The sequence below is a fragment of the Helobdella robusta genome (assembly GCF_000326865.2).
Source record: "Helobdella robusta unplaced genomic scaffold HELROscaffold_69, whole genome shotgun sequence".
Taxonomy (NCBI): Eukaryota; Metazoa; Annelida; class Clitellata; order Rhynchobdellida; family Glossiphoniidae; genus Helobdella; species Helobdella robusta.
Genome location: NW_008705394.1, coordinates 184,835 through 204,748, shown reverse-complemented (window position 1 = coordinate 204,748; position 19,914 = coordinate 184,835). Strand labels below are relative to the sequence as shown.

Here is a 19,914-nt window from a genome sequence, read left to right as displayed (position 1 = left end):
CGTGATGTCCTTTTGTGGAGGTTGATGGTCGTCAATGCCCTGAAAGGGTTAAGGTTAGAAAGAAAGAAAAAAAGATAAAATAAAAAGTGTTAAATTAAGTGTTTGCGTCGTTCTATTTCGTTTCTATCCCACGCGGACCACCGCAACCATCCCAGTCATTACTCATTTTCTGCATGGTTGACAAATGGTTTCTTGCACAATACATGCAATACATAAAAGCGGTTCGATGGTGGAGGTGATGATGGTATGGGTGATGAAGGTGTAGGTGATGATGGTGTAGGTAAGGATGAAGGTGATGATGGTAATAATGGTGTATGTAATGATGGTGAAGGTGATGGTGGGGAAGGTGCCTTGTGAGCAAGTCCAAATATATAAAAAAAATTCCAGCCTGCCTCATACAAAAGTGTGACACGTTTTTTCACGTGCAGTTACATCGTACACTGTCTTTCTCACTGATGCCTCTGAGGAATTTTGAAAAAAGAATTGAATAAATAAACAATCGAACAAACAAAATAAATAATGATAATGATATATTATCTAAATATAATAAACAAGTAAACAAGAATGTGTTAAGTTAGCGCTCTTTTGGTTTCCAATAAAATGTATACAAGGACGAACAGGGCAGGGCAATTGCAGGAACATAAATATCCCAAGTTATTTTTTGGATGAAAACTTTTTAAATGATGTCATTTATGCTGTTTGCAAATTGCAAGTTCAAAAACATTAAATAATTGAATCCAATTTTAAATCTATTATTTCTAGCAAAACAAGTTATTTTTAAAAAATTAATTTTTTTTCAAAAACATTAAATAATTGAATCCAATTTTAAATCTATTATTTCTAGCAAAACAAGTTATTTTTAAAAAATTAATTTTAATTTTTTAGGGCAGACGCAATTTGTATTTTCACAATTTTCATTTTTTTTTGGTACTTGGTAGTATGTTATTTGCGCGCGGCCAAGATGATAAAGAAAAAATTATCTATTCATGAGCTTCGTCGAATTTATTGGTTGCCCCAACAGTGGCAGGATATAATTTTCTTGCCCTCAATTTAGCCAAATCCAAAAAACAATGAGCATTACCACTATCATCCAATCAGTGCGTTTTGAACAGTTGAATGATGGCGAAGGGGTTGCAGAAATGTTGATACAAATATGCCTTAAATAATATGCATACGATATGTTAAGATCACTTTGATGTCCGAAAACCAGTTAACTTTATTTATGAAAAATGGATTAAATAAAAATGAGCTGATAAAATTCTTCAAGTCAAGTTTGAATATGCGGTCTTATTTAGCACATGAAAATATCGAGGCAGTTGATTGTTTTGTGATATGTTAAACGAAGAACTTAAACTAGTAAGTGCAAGTAAGAAAAAAATTGTACCCAAAATCTATGATCCAACTGCCAACTGTCTGACACCAAATTAATTTCTAAAATTTTACCAACGGACTTTGTTGGTCTAAAAATAAAATACCACAAACAATGTTAACGTAACTTTTGTTAACACCAGTCAAAGTCATGACCAAGCAAATAAAAGCGTTAAACATGATCCATACAGATTCATTTATGACATATCACAAGTTGTCTATCAAAACTGATACCGTAATTATTGAGGGAACGGTAATGGTGTTTAAATACATTTAACAATTATTGCAATGATATCAACTGGTCATTTAAAAATCGTTCATTACAATCAGTACAGCAGATTGAAGTCGTGTTTGACGGAAATTTAGCATCCAGTTTGAATTCAGAAACTTAAGAGTCACGAGGATCTGGTGGTCAACGTATAAATGTCACTTTGAGTACAACAGTTCCAAAATAGTTCAAAAAGATTTTTGCAGTTGACTCAAACAAGCAACAATTAGCAAAACCAACAAAAAACAAAGTAATTATTTGGACACCTGAAGATGTGGCAATTGCTTATTGTACATAATTTTCCTTTGTCACCATGCAATGTCGAAGAGGCCGATGGACTTCTGATGTTATATGCCAACCATGCAGTCAATACCCGACTCAGAAACGTTCTAAAGAGTGGTCTCATATACGTTCACAACATACCAAAAACATGAATGCTTTTCATTCCACATTGGTTGGCGACTACAGATTAAGAGGTCACAATCTCAAATTCGACTTGATGACGTCAAACAAAAATATTAGAAAAAACTTTTAAAAAATCTAGAATCGGGAAGATATGGAAAAGATTGCAACCCAAGTGGTAGAAGCCGAAAGTGTTACTCATTTAAAAATGTTTAATAAAAGATTTTGGCTCTGTATGATTCTACTACCGTTTTTTTGTAATTGTCATGCTTATCATTTAAATGTATGATTGTTGTTTTTATTAGTCAATTTTATAGATGTTTAATCAAATATTTATACATATATATGTTTTGATATTTTGGATATGGGCTTATTGATTCTTGAATTTATGTTCTAATACGTATGTCGATTCTAACATTGTGATTATTGGTATTTATGCACATAATAAAATATCTGCAAATAATGAATTATGGATTGATTTTGGAAGAGGTCAACGTCACCATCCAAATCAACATCGTGCTAGTCTGAATCACCTACATCAAATTAACTTTGACCAGTGATGACGAGTACTTAAGTACATTTGTACTTAAGTACGTACTTAAGTACAAATGTAGTACTTAGATACTTATACTTAAGTACATATGAAAACCTGTACTTAAATACTTATACTTAAGTACATTTTTCAGTACTTGTACTTATAAGTAATAAATTTTTCCTGTAAGTACCAGAAAAATTTTAAGCAAAAATAAGATAATGTCAACATTTAAAAATTGAAAACTGTGATGAAAACACACACACACATTTTTACATTGACATTCTTGTTTATCTCTCTTATCAACATTTGTTCTTGTTTAGTCATGGATAGCGGGATGTTAAGATAACCATTGGCTAATTGAGTCATTAAAAGGTGGTTAACTCACATCACTCTGACATCTATATATCTATATCATAGATGTTGATGATGATGATGATACAGAAATGACTCCAGTTGAGATTGGTGATAAGTTTTTGGTAAGTAATATAGATGACAGCTCCGGAATTTATCTTCTTCTCATGTATCTTGCTTTTCACACACTCTAAACTTGCTTGCTACAACTGATGCAAGTAAAGCTTTGAATAATGATTCAAACTACAAAAGAATATATAGATCAGTATCCAGTAAGTGTGTCTCTCTCAGCACCGCATCACACCAGAGTTCAAAAGCTGCTGAAATTGTGCATGAAATCTTAGGCAGAACAATACCCAAACCGAATGGGACACGCTGGAATTCTGAATTTGACTGTTATAGCATTATATATAGTCTTCGCGATAAAGTAAATGTTGTGATGGAACGTTTGCAGCTGCCGAAGTTCAGCAATATAGATTTGAGTTTTCTTAATGAGTGGTTGGAACTGATGAGACCAATTTCACTAGCATTGGACAAGCTCCAAGGTGAGGTTTCAATGGAGTCTTATTTTGGTGCTGTCTTACCAACTATATTTGTTATACAGCGAAAACTGCAATCTTTTACTCCATCGTACACTTCAGCTCTTGTTTCTGCTCTTCAATGTGGCATGGATAAACGCTTTGGCGATATAATTGACTTTAAAGATATTTCAAGCAACAGCAAGATGAGAGCATTTGTTGTGGCTTCGATCAGCCATCCGTTTTTTTAAAATCAGGTGGATAGAATCATCAAGTTGAAGACTTGTTTCTAGCAGAAGTGGTCAGAATGAGCAATTCTTCAACAGTTTATGAAGACAGAAATACTAGAGGTTGTACTAGTGCAGATTTTTATTGTTTCCACGAACCAAGTTTCGAATCACGATCGAATGAAAAAGTTGAAGGACTGCAATATCTTAGTGATCCTTCATAATGATATGGAACAACTCAAAAGGTAATCAATATTTTTCTGTAATATATTATATATGTATAATATGTATATGCTTGATTTTCTAATACATTTTTATTCTCAAGTATTAATAACAAATTAATAATTTGCTATTTCGGTTAACAACTATATTATTGTTCCTTAGGTATCCTGCTGTCGCACAAGTGTTTTTGAAGTACAATGCCACTGTGCCATCATCAGCACCTGTGGAACGTATATTTAGCCAGGCTGGAATGATTCTCACTCCTAAAAGAAATCGTTTAAGTGATAAATCATTTGAAACTTTACTTTTACTCAAAAAGAACAAACTCTTTTATTGATGTAAATAAATTACTGTAAATAATGAGTTGATTTCTGAGTTTAATAAATTTATAAATATTTCAAATTAACCATGGTATGTACTTAGGTACTTATGTACTTAGTACTTATATTTAGTACTTATAAGTATCAAGTATACAATTTGTTTTGATACTTAGTACTTATACTTAAGTACTTTTATTACTGAGTACTTAGTACTTATACTTAAGTACATTTTTTGAGTACTTACGTCATCACTGACTTTGACCTCATCTTTAATAATGAGAATCTAAATGTTGACTACAATGATGTTAATAATAACAACAACAATAATAATAGTAATAATATTAATATGGGTATTGATGACAATAATTATAGTATTTCTGACCCCTGTAATAATGAAAATTATAACATTCATATTAATCCTAAGAATAATGATAATTTTAATAGCTGCCATTAATTTATATTTGACAAACTCCTGAGCATCATGCAAACTACATTCGAGCGTTACTACCAACTTTCACGCATCACCATTAAACTATATAAACCACCTTTCATCAAATAAAATCAGGTAACATCGAACTAGCAGCTGCCATAACAATCGCATCAAAATCGCCATCATCAATCACAACTCTAAGACGTTCACTAATGTCAAGCGTGGTAGCAAGGAGATATGGAAGCTAGTCAACGGAACCAGGAGTGCAAGCACAACGTTTAGGCATCCCTTCAATGCTGAAACCCTCAACAGCCACTTCTCCACCATGCCAACAAACTCATCATATCAACAACCTCCACTGAAATTTACAACCTTTCGCCATCAAGTTCAACATTTTCATCTACTAACCATCCTACACTTTCTCACAAAAGCTTGCCCATCAGGCACTGATCCGGATGGCCTCCTACCCTGGTACTTGAAACTTATAGCTCCATTTTTTTGTCATCCACTCTCAACCATCTACAATATCTGCCTGACCCATTTACTCGTTTCCAACCAATGGCAACACAGCACTATTTGCCCAATACCTAAAATCAATCATCCAACCTCACCCATCGACTATCGCACAATATCCATTACACCAATCTTACACGCATCTTAGACAAGTATATTGGCAAATTCTCAATCCGAGTCTCAATCATTCATCTGTCAAACCATATCACCAGGACCAATTCACCTTCCGACCAACAAGGTCCTCTACAGCTGAGATAATTTCTCTTACATCTACAACTATCCTTCAACTATCACCTCTGCGCAATAAGACATATTAGACATATGATTACATGTGATGTTGCTGCTGCCCTTTGCAGATGTTTGATCCTTTCTAGATTAGACTACTGCAACTCCTTATTGTATGAGGTCTCACGTGCATCTGTCAGAAAGCTACAAACTATCCAAAATAAAACTGCTAGACTTATATTTAATAAACTTCCTCGTTTTAGTTCTTCCATTCTCTTTCCAATGCTCCATTGGCTTCCAATTTCCGCTCGAATCATCTTTAAAATTGCAGTCCTTACCTTCAAAATCCTTTTATTAAAATCCCCAACATATCTATACGACCTCATATTCAGACATGAACATACTAGATCACTCCGCAGCAGCTCAACAGATTTCTTAAACCTTCCCGTTGCCGGATCCCGCCTGGCTGGCCGCGGTTTTCGTCACGCTGCTCCGTATGTCCGGAATGAGTTAAGACAATGTTCCTCGTTGAGTCTTTTCAAAAAAGGATTAAAGACTCATCTTTTTAACACGGGCTCCGGGCGCCTCTGAAGCAGCTGTGCGAATGGGCGCTTCATAAATGTATATATTATTATTATTTATTACAATTACTTTTCTATTTGATAATAATGAGCATTTAGCCATTCTTTTAATGCATTAATTAAATTACACGTTCTTTCTATTTAACTTATTACACGCACGCATCATTATTTATACAGTGTTTATATATAACTAAGTTGATAAGATTCTTTTCCCTTTTATTTATTTACTAATTTGATAATACATAGGTTGATATAATCTTTTCATACATTATTTACATATTTACGAATTTATACTTGTTTCTTGATTATTCATTTAATCTTATTTCTCCTTTTTTTCGTCATATAAATGTACGTAAGTATTTATGTGTATTTAGAAACTTGAGCATAACAAACGTTCAGCGAGAGCTTTCAGTGAAAGTTTCCGTCAACGAATGTTTCGGCACTTCAACTTAAACACTCTCGAGAAACAGGGCCACATCTAGTAATTAGTTAGATGTCTCTTGCTGAACAAACAATTGGCTTTGCTTTGAAATTTCCTTTTCTACTGAAAAATTGTGTAGGCGTGTCTGAAAATTCACATATAAACATATCATGATGTGAGTTATATCAACGAGCCAAATAACACGTTAAGCCGGATCTAGGAGTGTTGAATAATAGGAAGCTTTAACGTGCACACAAGATCGTCTGTTAGCTATTTAAACTCGCATTCCTTTTTATTTCTACATAACCATATCCAGTAAGACGCTTGTTCGGCTGTATGTTCTTCATGCAACTACATCGTCTTTCACCCGCCAAACCCAAATCCTTCAAAAAGCTGCACACTGAACAACCCACAAACCGCTTGAACCATTTAGTTAATTGTATTAACTTTAAGAAATTAGACAAAGAAATCTATTTGGTCTAAAATTAGTTCTGACGCCTTTAAAAACAAATGATCGGCTTTTTTAAAGTAACGGAATTTTGAGCATTCAATAAAAGTATAGTGTCAGAAATTAACAATGAAACATAAAAAATCAAACTTTTGGTTTAGGAATCGGTTTTCTAGGTTTTTTTGAACCAAGTTTTTTCATGGCATTGTAATACCTTTTTTGATCTTCTGTCAAGAACATATCTAAAGATCCACCTGCCTGTCAAAATGTCACAATATTTTAAGGTAAATTTAAATATTAGCATTCAATAATTGATAATTATAATAATTATAAAGATAGTTAATAAGTGAAAAAAAAATCAAAAACACTTTTCTTTTTTGAACGTTGAAGTTATCGATGATGACTCCAATAAACAGATTTAATGTGAAAAATGATCCAAAAATTATGAACACAACGAAATAAAGACATGTATAAGGTTGACTTTCATATTCAGGTTGGTCGTCTTTCTGCATAAATTTAAATTGTATAAATTTAAAGAAATATTCGCTTACAATTTTATCTGCAAAACGTTTTTTATTGGAAAATAATATTATTCAGCAAACCACGGCCATATATAAAAATTTAACAAGTGCCATTGTTTTCCTCATATCAGCGTATTAAAGCTGACTTAATTAGAAGACGATTTTGGAGGTTAGAAAGACTTATCGAAACAAGCAAAATTTTCAATATATTTTGATAATAAGATTACCAATTTTTATTTATAGAAAAGTCTGAGTTATGCGTTAAACGCTTATTCAAATTTTACTTTTTTTTATCAAATTATCAATGTGGCATAAAAGTTGTTGCCGCAATTGAATCGAAGCTGTTTGAAAGATCTCATATCCTGATTTCTTTTTACAATTTTCTGAAAGCAATAATCAGCATAAATGCTTCTTAAAGGGAAAAAAAGTTAAATTTCTCTGCACGTGTCTTAACCTGCTGGTGTTTTCATGAAAAATTTTTGTATTTGAATACCAGTTATTCAAATTTAGAGAATTTTCTTTAGTATTGGATTAATATTTTATAATTAATCTATTTTCAGAATTTACTGAAAAAATTATGCACATAAAATATTGAGAAATGTCGTGAATATTGGTGTTTTAACAAATAGATGTAAAAAAGGTAATGCAGTTAAAAAAACTTTACTTCTTTGATATCTGCTGAATTGGCTAAAATTTCCATCCAACCTTTAAACGTTGCCTAGATTTAAATATAAGATAGATATATAAGAAATTTAGCTATAAATACGTATCTACATATATACATACATGTATACATACATATATCTATACAAATGTCATTGAATATGAAGATAACTGAAAATAGCAATTTCGCCGAAACAGCTTTATTTGTCTAAGTAGAACACTAATTAATAAAAATATGAATTCAAACCGCTTCATCGTGTTAAGTTTCTTACTAAAAATATTAATAAACCTAAATATGGGCTAATATATATATATATATATATACATATATGTATATGTATATATATATATATATATATATATATATATATATATGGCTGAAAGAAAACCATAGTTGATGCAATAATTAATAAAATCTACCGTATTTTAAGCTTTTGAAATTGTACGATTGAGTTTTTCAATATTTCTATTAATAATTTTGTAGTTATTATCCAATTTATTAAAATTAATTAGAAATTTGTTAGTTTACATGGTGGAGCGTATATAGGCCATATTTCGATTTTACTCTCCTTCATCGCTTTAATAGGAATTCTTTCAAGATTTTACAATTCTTTGTGTGTGCAAAGTTTTTTATTCTGCTTTGTCCTGTCCGTTATTATATCTTGGTCCTGTCCATTTATCATATCTATATTTTTTTCATTCTCTTTGCTTGTAAAGTCTTTCAATAATACTTTTCTAGTCGGTAATAATGTTGCTATTCTTTGCTGCTTGTTGAATTGCATGTTTTTGGTCAATGAAGAACGCTTCAGCAATTCTTGGATAGCTGTGGTTTTTGTTACCGTATATTATACTAATATTGTTTAATAATATTTTTCGTGATGGGATCGTTTGATGTACCGTTTCCAGGTGAGTTCTAATAGCTCCTTCTCTTTTATGCATAGTAAGACGACGTGATAGGGGTGTAGTTGTCACTCCAATATATGAGTGTGGCTGATGAGTTCATCCGTCAAGAAGGAATTTAAACTCAGATATTAGGTGATTTCTTTTCAGGGTTGAATTTCGGAGAAGCGTGCAATTATTTTTTATTATCAGGTTTGCCGTTTTTGCATTCTGATAATAAATTCTAAGATTTCTGGGCTTCAGTTTTTTAAAACGAATTTCTTTAGAACAGATTCGTCTGTTTTAAATGCAAATGACAGGCAATTTCTGTAAAAGAAAATTATATTATCGCCTTGTTTGTTGTTGTTATTACTAAAATGTTTGTAGTTTATGATTGATGGTGTCTTGGGATTCTAATGGCTCCTCTTTTGTGCATAGAAAGGCGACGTGATAGGGATGTAGTTGTCACTCCATTATATGAGTGTTGCTATCACGTCGCTTTACTATGCACAAAAGAGAAGGAACCATTAGAACTCAGCTGGAAACGATACATCAAACGATCCAATTGTCAGGGTTTGAGGTTAGATAATTAATAGCCGGTCGGAATGCGCTTCAAAAATGCGAATGGCTATTCAAGAAACAAGTGAGCGGAAAAGGAGAGAGTTGGTTGGAGCAGTTTTAGTGAAAACGTGGAAGTCGAGATAGCGTGCTGTTAACGTCGGAGAGTTGGATTTGCGTTGGTTTCGTTGTTGAAGTTGAATAACAGTTGACTAACATTTGTTTAAAATGATTAATTTTACTGTGTAGAGTTATATTTTGGTTTTTGATAATAAAGTTTTTTTTGTTACTTAAACGAGAGGCGTCACTCACTGCCTCGAAACCCGTTACACCCATTACAAAAATATTAGTAAACAATACAAATATAATTTACGGCAAAAAGACAACAAGAACGACAGCCATCCAAAAATTGCTGAAACAATCTTCCTTGACCAAAAAAAATGCAAATCAACAAGCAGAACAAGCAGCAAAGAGTAGCCACATCATTACCGACCAGAAGAATTTTATTGAAAAATTTTATAAACAAAGATAATGAATAGAACAAAGATATAATAAATGAAAAGAACCAAGATATTAATAAGATATAATAAATGGAGAGGATAAAGCAGAAAAAAGCACTTTGCACAGGACAAGGTAGAATAAAAGAACTTTACACACACAAAAATTTAAAATCTTGAAATTTTCCTATATAAGCGCTGAAGATGAGTAAAATCGAAATTTGGTCTATATACGCTCCACCATGAACACCAACCATTTTCTAGTTAATTTTAATAAATTGGATAATAATTACAAAAATAATGCTAGAAATATTGAAAAGTATAATAATTTTCAGATATATAATTTTTAAAATCTCTTTTGCAAAAAAACTTACCTTTTGCGCATGGTCAGACTGAAAAAAAACACTTAACACACACACATGATATTGAAACTACAAGAAATATCCTGGACAGCAACACCAAAATAAAATACCCTAATTTCAGTCATTCCTATCTGAAATTAGCCGAAGTCATTTTCAAAGACATAAAACAACTCCTAATACACAAACAACAAAAGATTGCAACAACACTCCCGGCAGGAAAAACAATAATAAAATATACTAATGAAGAATGGTACCAATGAAGAAACTGAAGGAAGTAATATAGGTTAAAGTGTTATTCAAGAGCAAGTAAACGACACCAATAAAATTAATAACTAAACTGTAAGAGAGGGCCCTAATAATTTTGTGATATTTGGCCATGTAGATTTAATTCAATTGCTAGGTTTTTAAAAATTTGTTTGAAGAATACGCTATCAATTTTTTTATTATAATGTATTATGAAATTCTTTTTGTGTTTTCAGACATTCTAACTAACGTTAATATAATTTCAGAATTTATATTCTATAAATATGTTATATTAATTTGTTGTAAAACCACTACAGTCTATTATTTTGCATAACGTATAAATAGTTAAAATTTAAACGCCTGTTAATCTATGCTATTCACAATTATAGTTCTGAATTATTACGACTTCAATGTATTATCGGCTGATCAGTTACAAATGGATGATTTCCTATATATGTATATTCTATATATATAATTTGTATATACTTGTATTTTGAACAATATCGGCATATACTGTCAAACCTCCTTACAACCAATTTATATATAACAAAAACCGCTATATAACTAATTTTTTTCATGTCTCTTGGAATTTTATGTATAAAACTGTTTCTATAGAATGAAAATATTTTTCTAAAACAAACAAAATGCTAAACTTAAAAGAAATATCCAACAATTTTATAAAAAAAAACAATTGTCGATCATAATAAACTTAAGGTTACATTTTTGCATCACTGTTTTACGTATTAGGGTTTTGTTATATACAAATAATATAAGTACATACAGATAATATAATGTACAAGCCAATGAATAAAATCGATAGTAAAAAAAACTATCATTTGTTACTCCCGCTCGACGTCGGATACGAGACTAAAAAGTGAAAATGAAAATCAAATTTAATAACATTAAATGCACATGCAGCTTGTGGAAATGCGAAGTTTCTACATCTGTAAATAAAGAGAAACCTAATTTAAACGATAAAAAAGCATACGCATTTCAGTAACTAACGTGTTATGATACAATGCTGAAACACTATTTTCTAACGATGACAATTTTAACTAATGTGTTTTGCGATTTCCGGTGTTATAAACAAAGTTGAAATGGTTTTTGTTATAAACAAAGTTGAAATGGTTTTTCTCCGTATCGTTGTAGATAATTAATTTTGCGTTGTAAATTAAATATTTCCTTCGTTAATTACAGTTAATTGTCTAAGGATATATTTTTATTTATTATTCTTTAAAAATTAAGATCTGACAGACGCAGAAACTGTTAGAGCATGCAAGGCAGTAGTATAAAATTAAACGAATAAGTAAATAAATAAATAAAAGAAAACGAAAGGAAAATGTTTAAACATGAAAAGTAAAATAAAATAAAATGAGTAATAATAATAAAAGAAATAAAAGGAAATAAAATAAATTAACAATAAAATGATTGAGGTGTCTTGTGATAAAGGTCTTTTCCTGATATGTAGATTGGGTGGCGACTTGATAGTTATGCTTGCGTTGACGAAGGTTGCGTGTTGTAGTGTATAATTTATTTATTACATATATATTATATTTTCTGTTGTTTTCAAAGGTAAACGGTTGGTTGTTGCTAAAAGCTTTCGCTTCTCTGCTAAGCTGAGGCTGGTAGTTAGATAGCGAGGTGGAAGTCGAACGGGAGGCGAGGAAGAGTCGGAGAATCAGTAATAGCAAAAACTCAAAATGACGACTCATGATCGGGGTGCCAAAAATCGCAACGTAAATTGCCTAAGCCTCAACGAGGAGGAGAGTGAGATAAATGAATCTAAGTTTTATGTAATTGGGCTGAACATAAAAATTTATCTTTCTTTAAAATATTTAAATTCTTGCAAAGTAGCGTTGGCCAGGCTGAGATAATAAAAATTTTGGAATTAAGATAATTATAAAAATTAAAAATGATTTTCAGAAGTATAAACTGTTGAGAATGAGTTCTATTTTAAATATAAAAATCAATTGCTACCCACACAAGTTCTTCAAGTCTGTAAAAGGGGTAGTTAAAACTCCTATCTTTAAAAACAGTTCAATAGAAGAGCTAAAAGAAGGGCTAAAGATTTTGGTGTCATTGATGTGCAAAATATTAAAATAACCAAAAATGAGCAAAAATTAATACCAACACTTATATTATTACTTTTGAAAAATCTCAGTGGCCAAAAGAACTTAAATTTTACTACCAAAAGGTTAAAGTAGAGCTATACATACCTCCACCAATTAGGTGCACAAAATGTCAAAAATATGGCCATTATCATAAATACTGTAAAAGTAAAGAAATAATATGCTTCAAATGTGGTGAAATAGATCATAAGCATAGTTGGAAAACTCCGTGTGGGAAAAAAGCTAAATGTTTTCACTGCAAACAGGAACATGCAACCTTTGACAAATCATGCATTAAATACAAATTGAAAAAAAGCACCATAACTAAAAAGTTTGAAAATCAAATAACTTAAAAACAAACAAAAATATTAATTGATCACCGGAACAAACCAACATACTCTGACATATTTAGAAATGGAAATAAAATTACGGCTGATAAGAGTATACAATGTAACCTTATTAACATACCTTTAGAAAATGATAAAAATAAAACTACAATAAACAAAGAAACGGTAGGCCAAATATCAGCTAAAACAATTAAAACTCATGATATACAATTAAAACTATGAATTTACTGGCAATAGTGATGGAGATAGCGATGCCGAATCAATCAATCATCGTTTAGCGTCCAGAGACCCAGTTTTCCCGAGGTAGGACGTTGTTTTCTTTGCCATCAATTTTTTGCGCCAAATTAGGCAATCAGTTGTATCCATTTTATTTAAATTTAGAGCTTTCATGTCTTGCTCGATTGTTTGCAACCAGGACTTCTTTGTACGGCCTTTGGGACGTGTGCCAGGTACTTCAACATCTGCAAAAGAAGTTATGGCACTGTTTCCAGGCGAAAGCCAGAAGAACATTTAGACAGGAGAAAGTTAATTGTTGGCATAAATATGTTAGTTCAATAACAGCTAATACTACTTCAAAACAAATATGATCAATAGTAAACAAAATAAATAATAAAAATATTGATAACAACTCAAATTATATTACCATAAATAATATTGCTCATCAATCAAATGAAGAAATTGTTGATAACTCATCTAAAGTTAATATAAATAAAGCATTTGAGATGATCATGAATTCAGAGGAAGGAAATATCTTGAACTTCAATTCAGATAATGATGAGCCATATAATGATATAATATCATTGTCTGAAGTAATGCATGCTATCGAGACCAGTAATAATTCTGCTCCTGGGCCTGACCAGATTACATACATGTTAAGGCAATTACCACAATCATCAATAACTTCTATTTTAAGTGCATTCAATCTTATATGGACTGGCTCATATGTCCCAAAAAAATGACTTGAAGCTACTGTTATCCCCATTTTGAAACCAGGTAAGCCAAAAAATGATCCATTAAGTTATAGGCCAATATCTTCAAAAAATACTTTATGTAAAATATTTGAAAAAATTGTTAACAACAGACAATATATATTATTTGGAAACAATATCCCAATTTCAAGTCGGAGATAAAAAAAATTGCAGTGCAATAGACCACTAAATCGCCTTAGAAACGTTTGTAAAAGAGGCATTCATATGTAATGAATAAGTAGTGGCCATTTTCTTTGATGTTGAAAAGGCCTATGATAAAACATGGAAATATGGCATACTTAGGGATTTATATAGGGCGGTCTTGAGGGGTCGACTCCCTGTGTTTATTTCTAATTTCTTCAACTATAGATATAAGAGATGGAAGTAAGATATAATAATACTTTTTCTGAAAACAAAAAAATAGACATGGGAATCCCACAGGACAGTATTCTATCAGTAGCACTCTTTTGTATTAAAATCAACAATATATGTAATATAATACAAGATATGCTCCAACCAATGCTTATATATTGATGACTTCATAATAGCATATAAACATAAAAGTATTGAAAATATTGAGAATAGGCTAAATAATTTGCTAAAACAAATATATCTCTGGTCAATAAATAACGGAATAACGTTTTCAAAATCAAAGACATCAGCAATCTTGTTTGCAAAAAAAAGAAAACAAAGACCCCAAAATTGCTATTAGATAGGTCACTCATAAAATTTGAAAACAATATTAAGTTTTGGGCTTAATCTTTGATCGTAAGCTTAACTTTTTACCGCATATACAGTTTGTTAAAATTGCCCCAAATCCTTAAACATGCTCAGAATATTTTCTCATTATAAATGGGGTGCACATAGCAAAAAGTTACTGATTGTATATAGGGCTAAGGTCAGATCAATAATAGATTATGCATTTCAAATTTACAGATCAACCAGAAAATCTTATTTAAAGACACTAATGCCAATTGTAATGAGTCCCTAAGACTATGCTTGGGTGATTATAGAACCTCGCTACCAATGAGCCTGCATATACTGGCTAATGAAATACCGTTACATCTTAGAAACGTTAAACTATCACTTAATTATTATTACAAGACAATATTAAATACTGAAAACCCTTCATACAAATACATTACATCTAAACAGCACAAAAAATTAAATAAAAAACATAAAATAATAAATCCATTTTATTTACAAACAGAAAAACATTAAAAAGACTGGGCACTATGATATCATGAAAAATCCTAAAATGATCTTCCCTTGAGATAAAAACAGATAAAAAAAAATTTAAAAATTAGAAGAACAACATATTACACAATCCATAGTTAAGGAATTTCTTCATCATAATGTAAATAGTACCATAATATATACAGGTGGATCTAAAATAAATGAATCTACAACAGCAGCTGTGATAATTTGAGAAACTGAAACAAGCATTCATTTCTCAGAAAACACTGCTGAACTCCAAGCTATCAATATGGCCTTAGATCAAATAAAATATGAAACTAATAAAATTGTTATAATTATAACAGATTCATTGTTAAAGCTTTGGATCAATATAAAATTAAAAATATTCTAGTTAATATAATCAAACTTAAAGTTCATAATATCGCTCAAAACAAATGCCAAATTAAAAATAATGTGGGTGCCAAGCCACATAGGCATTGCAGGCAATAAAAAAGCAGACAATCTGGCATTGTTAGCCCACCAAAAACCAATTGTAGAATCTGAAATGCTTTTTTCAGAAGTCAAAATACATTTGTACTAAATACATTTGTACATTATGGCAGACTGAGTGGGACAAATCCAAAACACAGTTGAGGCCAATAATCCCATTAGTTAATCAAAGAAGATTCAAAAATTTTAACACTTGATTCACAGCGTCTAAAACTAATAGAATAATGATTGGACATACAAGGTTCCGCACCACCAATATGTCAATAGTGCAAACACAAATTAACAATGCAACAATACAAAAAACCCAAGGAATTCAATTCTTAAAAACATTTCGGAAAATTTCAAAACTTAAGAATAATTAAACATAATTAAACTGATAGAATTTCTCAGGGAAATAAAAATTTACGATGCGATTAAATATTATGAAATGAGTTTGAAATTAATAATGCGACATGAAAGTTACACTTGTTAAATAAGGTTTTGGAGTCACACCATTGGGAGGAGATAGTCCGGACGAGCTTCGTCGTCGCATTGATGCAGGAAGTCATAAGTATATGACTTTAAAAAATATGACACTTTATAGATCAACATTGTTCTCGTTGGCGGGAGTGTGAAGGCGTTGTTTGGTTTCATTGATGGACAGTTTGCAACCTGCGCATCTAACATGAGAATTGATTAGTCAAACCCTAGCCAAAGGGAAAGAGTGGTTATCAAAATGAAGAATTCTCATTCGTGTCGAGTGTCTATTGTGGGTGAACCCCATAATGAAAGCTCAGTCGCCAAAGAAAATCAATAGTAGTCACAATAAAAAGAATCCTCAGAGGATAAATGGACTAACAAATTGATAAATGATTGAAAATAAGAAAATAATAACGAGTATTGATTAACTGACAATAATTTTAAATATACAGAATAAGCTAATCTCGATAAGGCACATCATAGCACTATTATGGGAGCTTCAAAGCCTTTAAATTAGAAAAAACAAACAATTTAATGTTAGAAAAAAGACATACCACTTGGAATAAAGCCAGGTACGCCGCTGCAACGTTATCGAAGTTCACTTTTGGTTTGTACCATTCATATCCATATGTTAAGCAATCGTTTTTATTTGTTATGTTTGAGTTGTTTATAATTCTGGTTTCGTTATTATCTCTACAATAATCAAACTTGCCAGCAAAAAGCGTCACTCCCATTATTCCAAATATAAGCCAAAAAACTAAACAAACTAGTAGCACGTTGAAAATAGCTGGTATTGCTTGGAACAATGCATTCACAACTACCTGTAAACACAATTTCAGATGTATAAATTTTACTAATCATCAAGTTTTAACAATTAAAATGATAAAAAAAAGTTAACTTTCATTCCTTCCCATCTTGATACCGCTTTTAACGGTCTCAATGCTCTGAAAGTTCTAAGAGCTCTGAAAGCTGTCATATTATTTAAAACATACTTCTCCGCTATCGTTCCTACGAATGATATCTAAAAAAGAAAAGAATAAAAATTATTTCTAACCCAAAAATATTTTTGTAAAAAAAACTTCATTTAAAAAGTATTTAAGGATTGAACAGTTTTTAATTATTTATTTTTCAAATTTGGCAACCGAGTGACATTTTTTGAATGTGGTCGTTGCGATGTCTAGCTGTAATTTTTGATTTTAATTGTATTAACAAGGTTGTGTCAAGAATATATGTCATCTTTGCCAAAAAAGCAAATATATTATATGGTTAGTCATCAATCGCCAATTTGAATAAAAGCAAATAAAATGTATGACTAAGTGTAAGACTTTTGCTTTCTAAATTGATTAAAGCAATGCTGAGCGTTTAACTGCTTCTCCATTACCCCGCGCCTCCACTGCACTAAAAAATGAAATAAAAATTGATATAATTTGTAAGCAATAAAACACAACACCAAAGCAAAAAACATAACATAAACATAATTAGCTTGCACAAAAAAATCATATCAATTAATAAAGAAAGTAAAATTAACAAAGTTATTAATAACAATAAATGCAAATCACAGGAACGAAGGCCTGGGTTATCAAAATTCCTTATATATACTGCAAAAAGTACTGGGTTATACAAATTTTCTATATAAGCTGCCACAAGTGCTGAAGGTGATAGAAAAATCGAAATAGGTCCTATACACTCAAGAATGAATTGGAAAACTGTATATTATTCTAACATTAATGAAATAAATAATGACGACAAGAATTTGGTTCGAAATATTGAAAAAGAAATGTAATAAAAAACTTTCCAACGCTAGAAATTTTGTAGATTTTATAAATTACTGCATATATATATATATAATATAAATAAATATATATATATAATATATATAAATAAATAAATATATATATTCGAATTGATGACTAGTGCTGGTTGAACATTGAGTAAAAATGAACATTGAGTCTATCAGACTTGTTGATTCTGACATATGCACTTAGGATTTGTTTTTTGATAATAACATGTTTTTTAACGTTTATACGTGCATACTATGGTAATTTCGAAAAAATGCTCTGGACAATTGCGTAGGCTTAGGCTCATCAAACAATCTTTAAACAAGCATGCTCTTCAACGTCTTGTTCTTTCCTTTATCCACCCAAAAATAGACTACTGCAATAGACTATATTACGGACTGTTTGGTGTGAATATGGCTAGACTGCAGTCGGTTCAAAATTGAGCTGCAAGGTTGGTTTCAGGTAGCCTTAAATACAACCACGTTAAGCCAATTCTTTTAGCTCATCACTGGTTTCCGGTTTATCAAGTTTTCAAGGTTTTCAAGATATGTTTAACGGCTTTTAAATGTAATAAGGAAGTTGCCCTTAAATTTAACTGACAGAGTTATTCCTAAAACAATGCCACTGCTGAGTCAAACATTGAGCTCTGACGTTCCAGGTTTACTGTGTACCTGACACAAACTTAGCTTTTGGTCGAAAAAATTCATCTGTAATGGGTCTTGCTGTCTGAAATGGTTTGCCTAGGAAACTTCGTGATCCTGCGTTGTCTGTTATTCAATTTCGTATAAGGTTGAACACAATCTTTTTGTCCAAGCTTACTCGTGCTAATTTTTTTCTCAACTAATTGCATTGCCTTAGTAAAGTGCTACGCAATGTACTGCAATAATCATTAGCACCTCAGTGATCTTTTAAAAAGACGCTTACAAACATCAATAATTATATATATATATATATATATATATATATATTATATATATATATAACCGTCGGAGATTGTCCACATAATCAATAAATAAAAGGCCAAACAAATCTTGTTCATATGATGGTCTTAATATGTTTATGATAAAGCTATTTGTTTTCCTCTTTGTGCACATCTGTAACTTATCCTTGTAGAGCGGGAAATTTCCAGATGCGTTCAAAATGGCGAAAGTTTTACCTATTTTTAAGAAAGGCAACAGAGAGGATCCTGGTAACTATAGACCTATTTCTTTGCTTTCCCATTTGTCAAAAGTACTTGAAAAATTAGTTGCCAACAAAATGAAATCATTTATTGATAAATATAAATTATTGTCTAATAACCAATATGGATTTAGACCAAAGCACTCAACGGAGTTAGCTATTTTAGAACTATATCATAGAATTATTAATAACTTAAATGATAAACATCCTACACATGGGATTTTTATAGACCTAACGAAAGCTTTTGATATTATTGATCCCAATTTACTTTTACACAAACTCGAACTCTATGGATTTCGTGGTAAAATCCTTTCTTGGTTCACTAGTTACCTGTCTAACAGAAAACAATTTGTGTCGATAGAATGCAAAAGTTCTAATATTTTGCATGTTAAATATGGTGTCTCCCAGGGTTCAATTTTGGGCCCTCTTCTTTTCACAATTTTCATCAACAATTTCCCTAACGTGACTTCACAATTTAAATGTATTATGTTCGCTGACGACACTAATATTTTCTACAGTTCGAAATCACTAATTGATGATTTATCGCTAATTAATATCGATCACAAGAGAATCGAGGCTTGGTTTTCGGCCAACAAGCTAATCATCAACACTGATAAATCATGCTATACAATTTTTGGTCCTACAATACTTACCAATAATATTCAAGACTTATCTTTTAAGTTAAATAATAATATTCTTAGAAAATGTAGCACAATAAAATTTTTAGGTGTAGGATATATCAAAAATTCACAGTTTTTTAGGTATTTTAAATAAATTGAAACATAAATTTAATTTCGTTAGCAAATTTGACAGACATCTAAATTTTAATAAACACAT

At 31.1% G+C, this 19,914-nt stretch overlaps 1 protein-coding gene across 1 annotated transcript in view; it reads right to left on the bottom strand.

Annotated features, from left to right (window-relative positions):
- Positions 1 to 19,914, bottom strand: part of HELRODRAFT_89291 (hypothetical protein) — a gene marked incomplete at both ends in the record, with an annotated part of 92,635 nt that overhangs the window by 10,556 nt on the left and 62,165 nt on the right. The window contains 5 exons of the mRNA XM_009030474.1: positions 6,980 to 7,087; positions 7,198 to 7,335; positions 8,015 to 8,068; positions 16,675 to 16,941; positions 17,019 to 17,141. Of these exons, the coding sequence (XP_009028722.1) occupies positions 6,980 to 7,087; positions 7,198 to 7,335; positions 8,015 to 8,068; positions 16,675 to 16,941; positions 17,019 to 17,141 (690 nt within the window). The remainder of the gene's footprint in view (positions 1 to 6,979; positions 7,088 to 7,197; positions 7,336 to 8,014; positions 8,069 to 16,674; positions 16,942 to 17,018; positions 17,142 to 19,914) is intronic.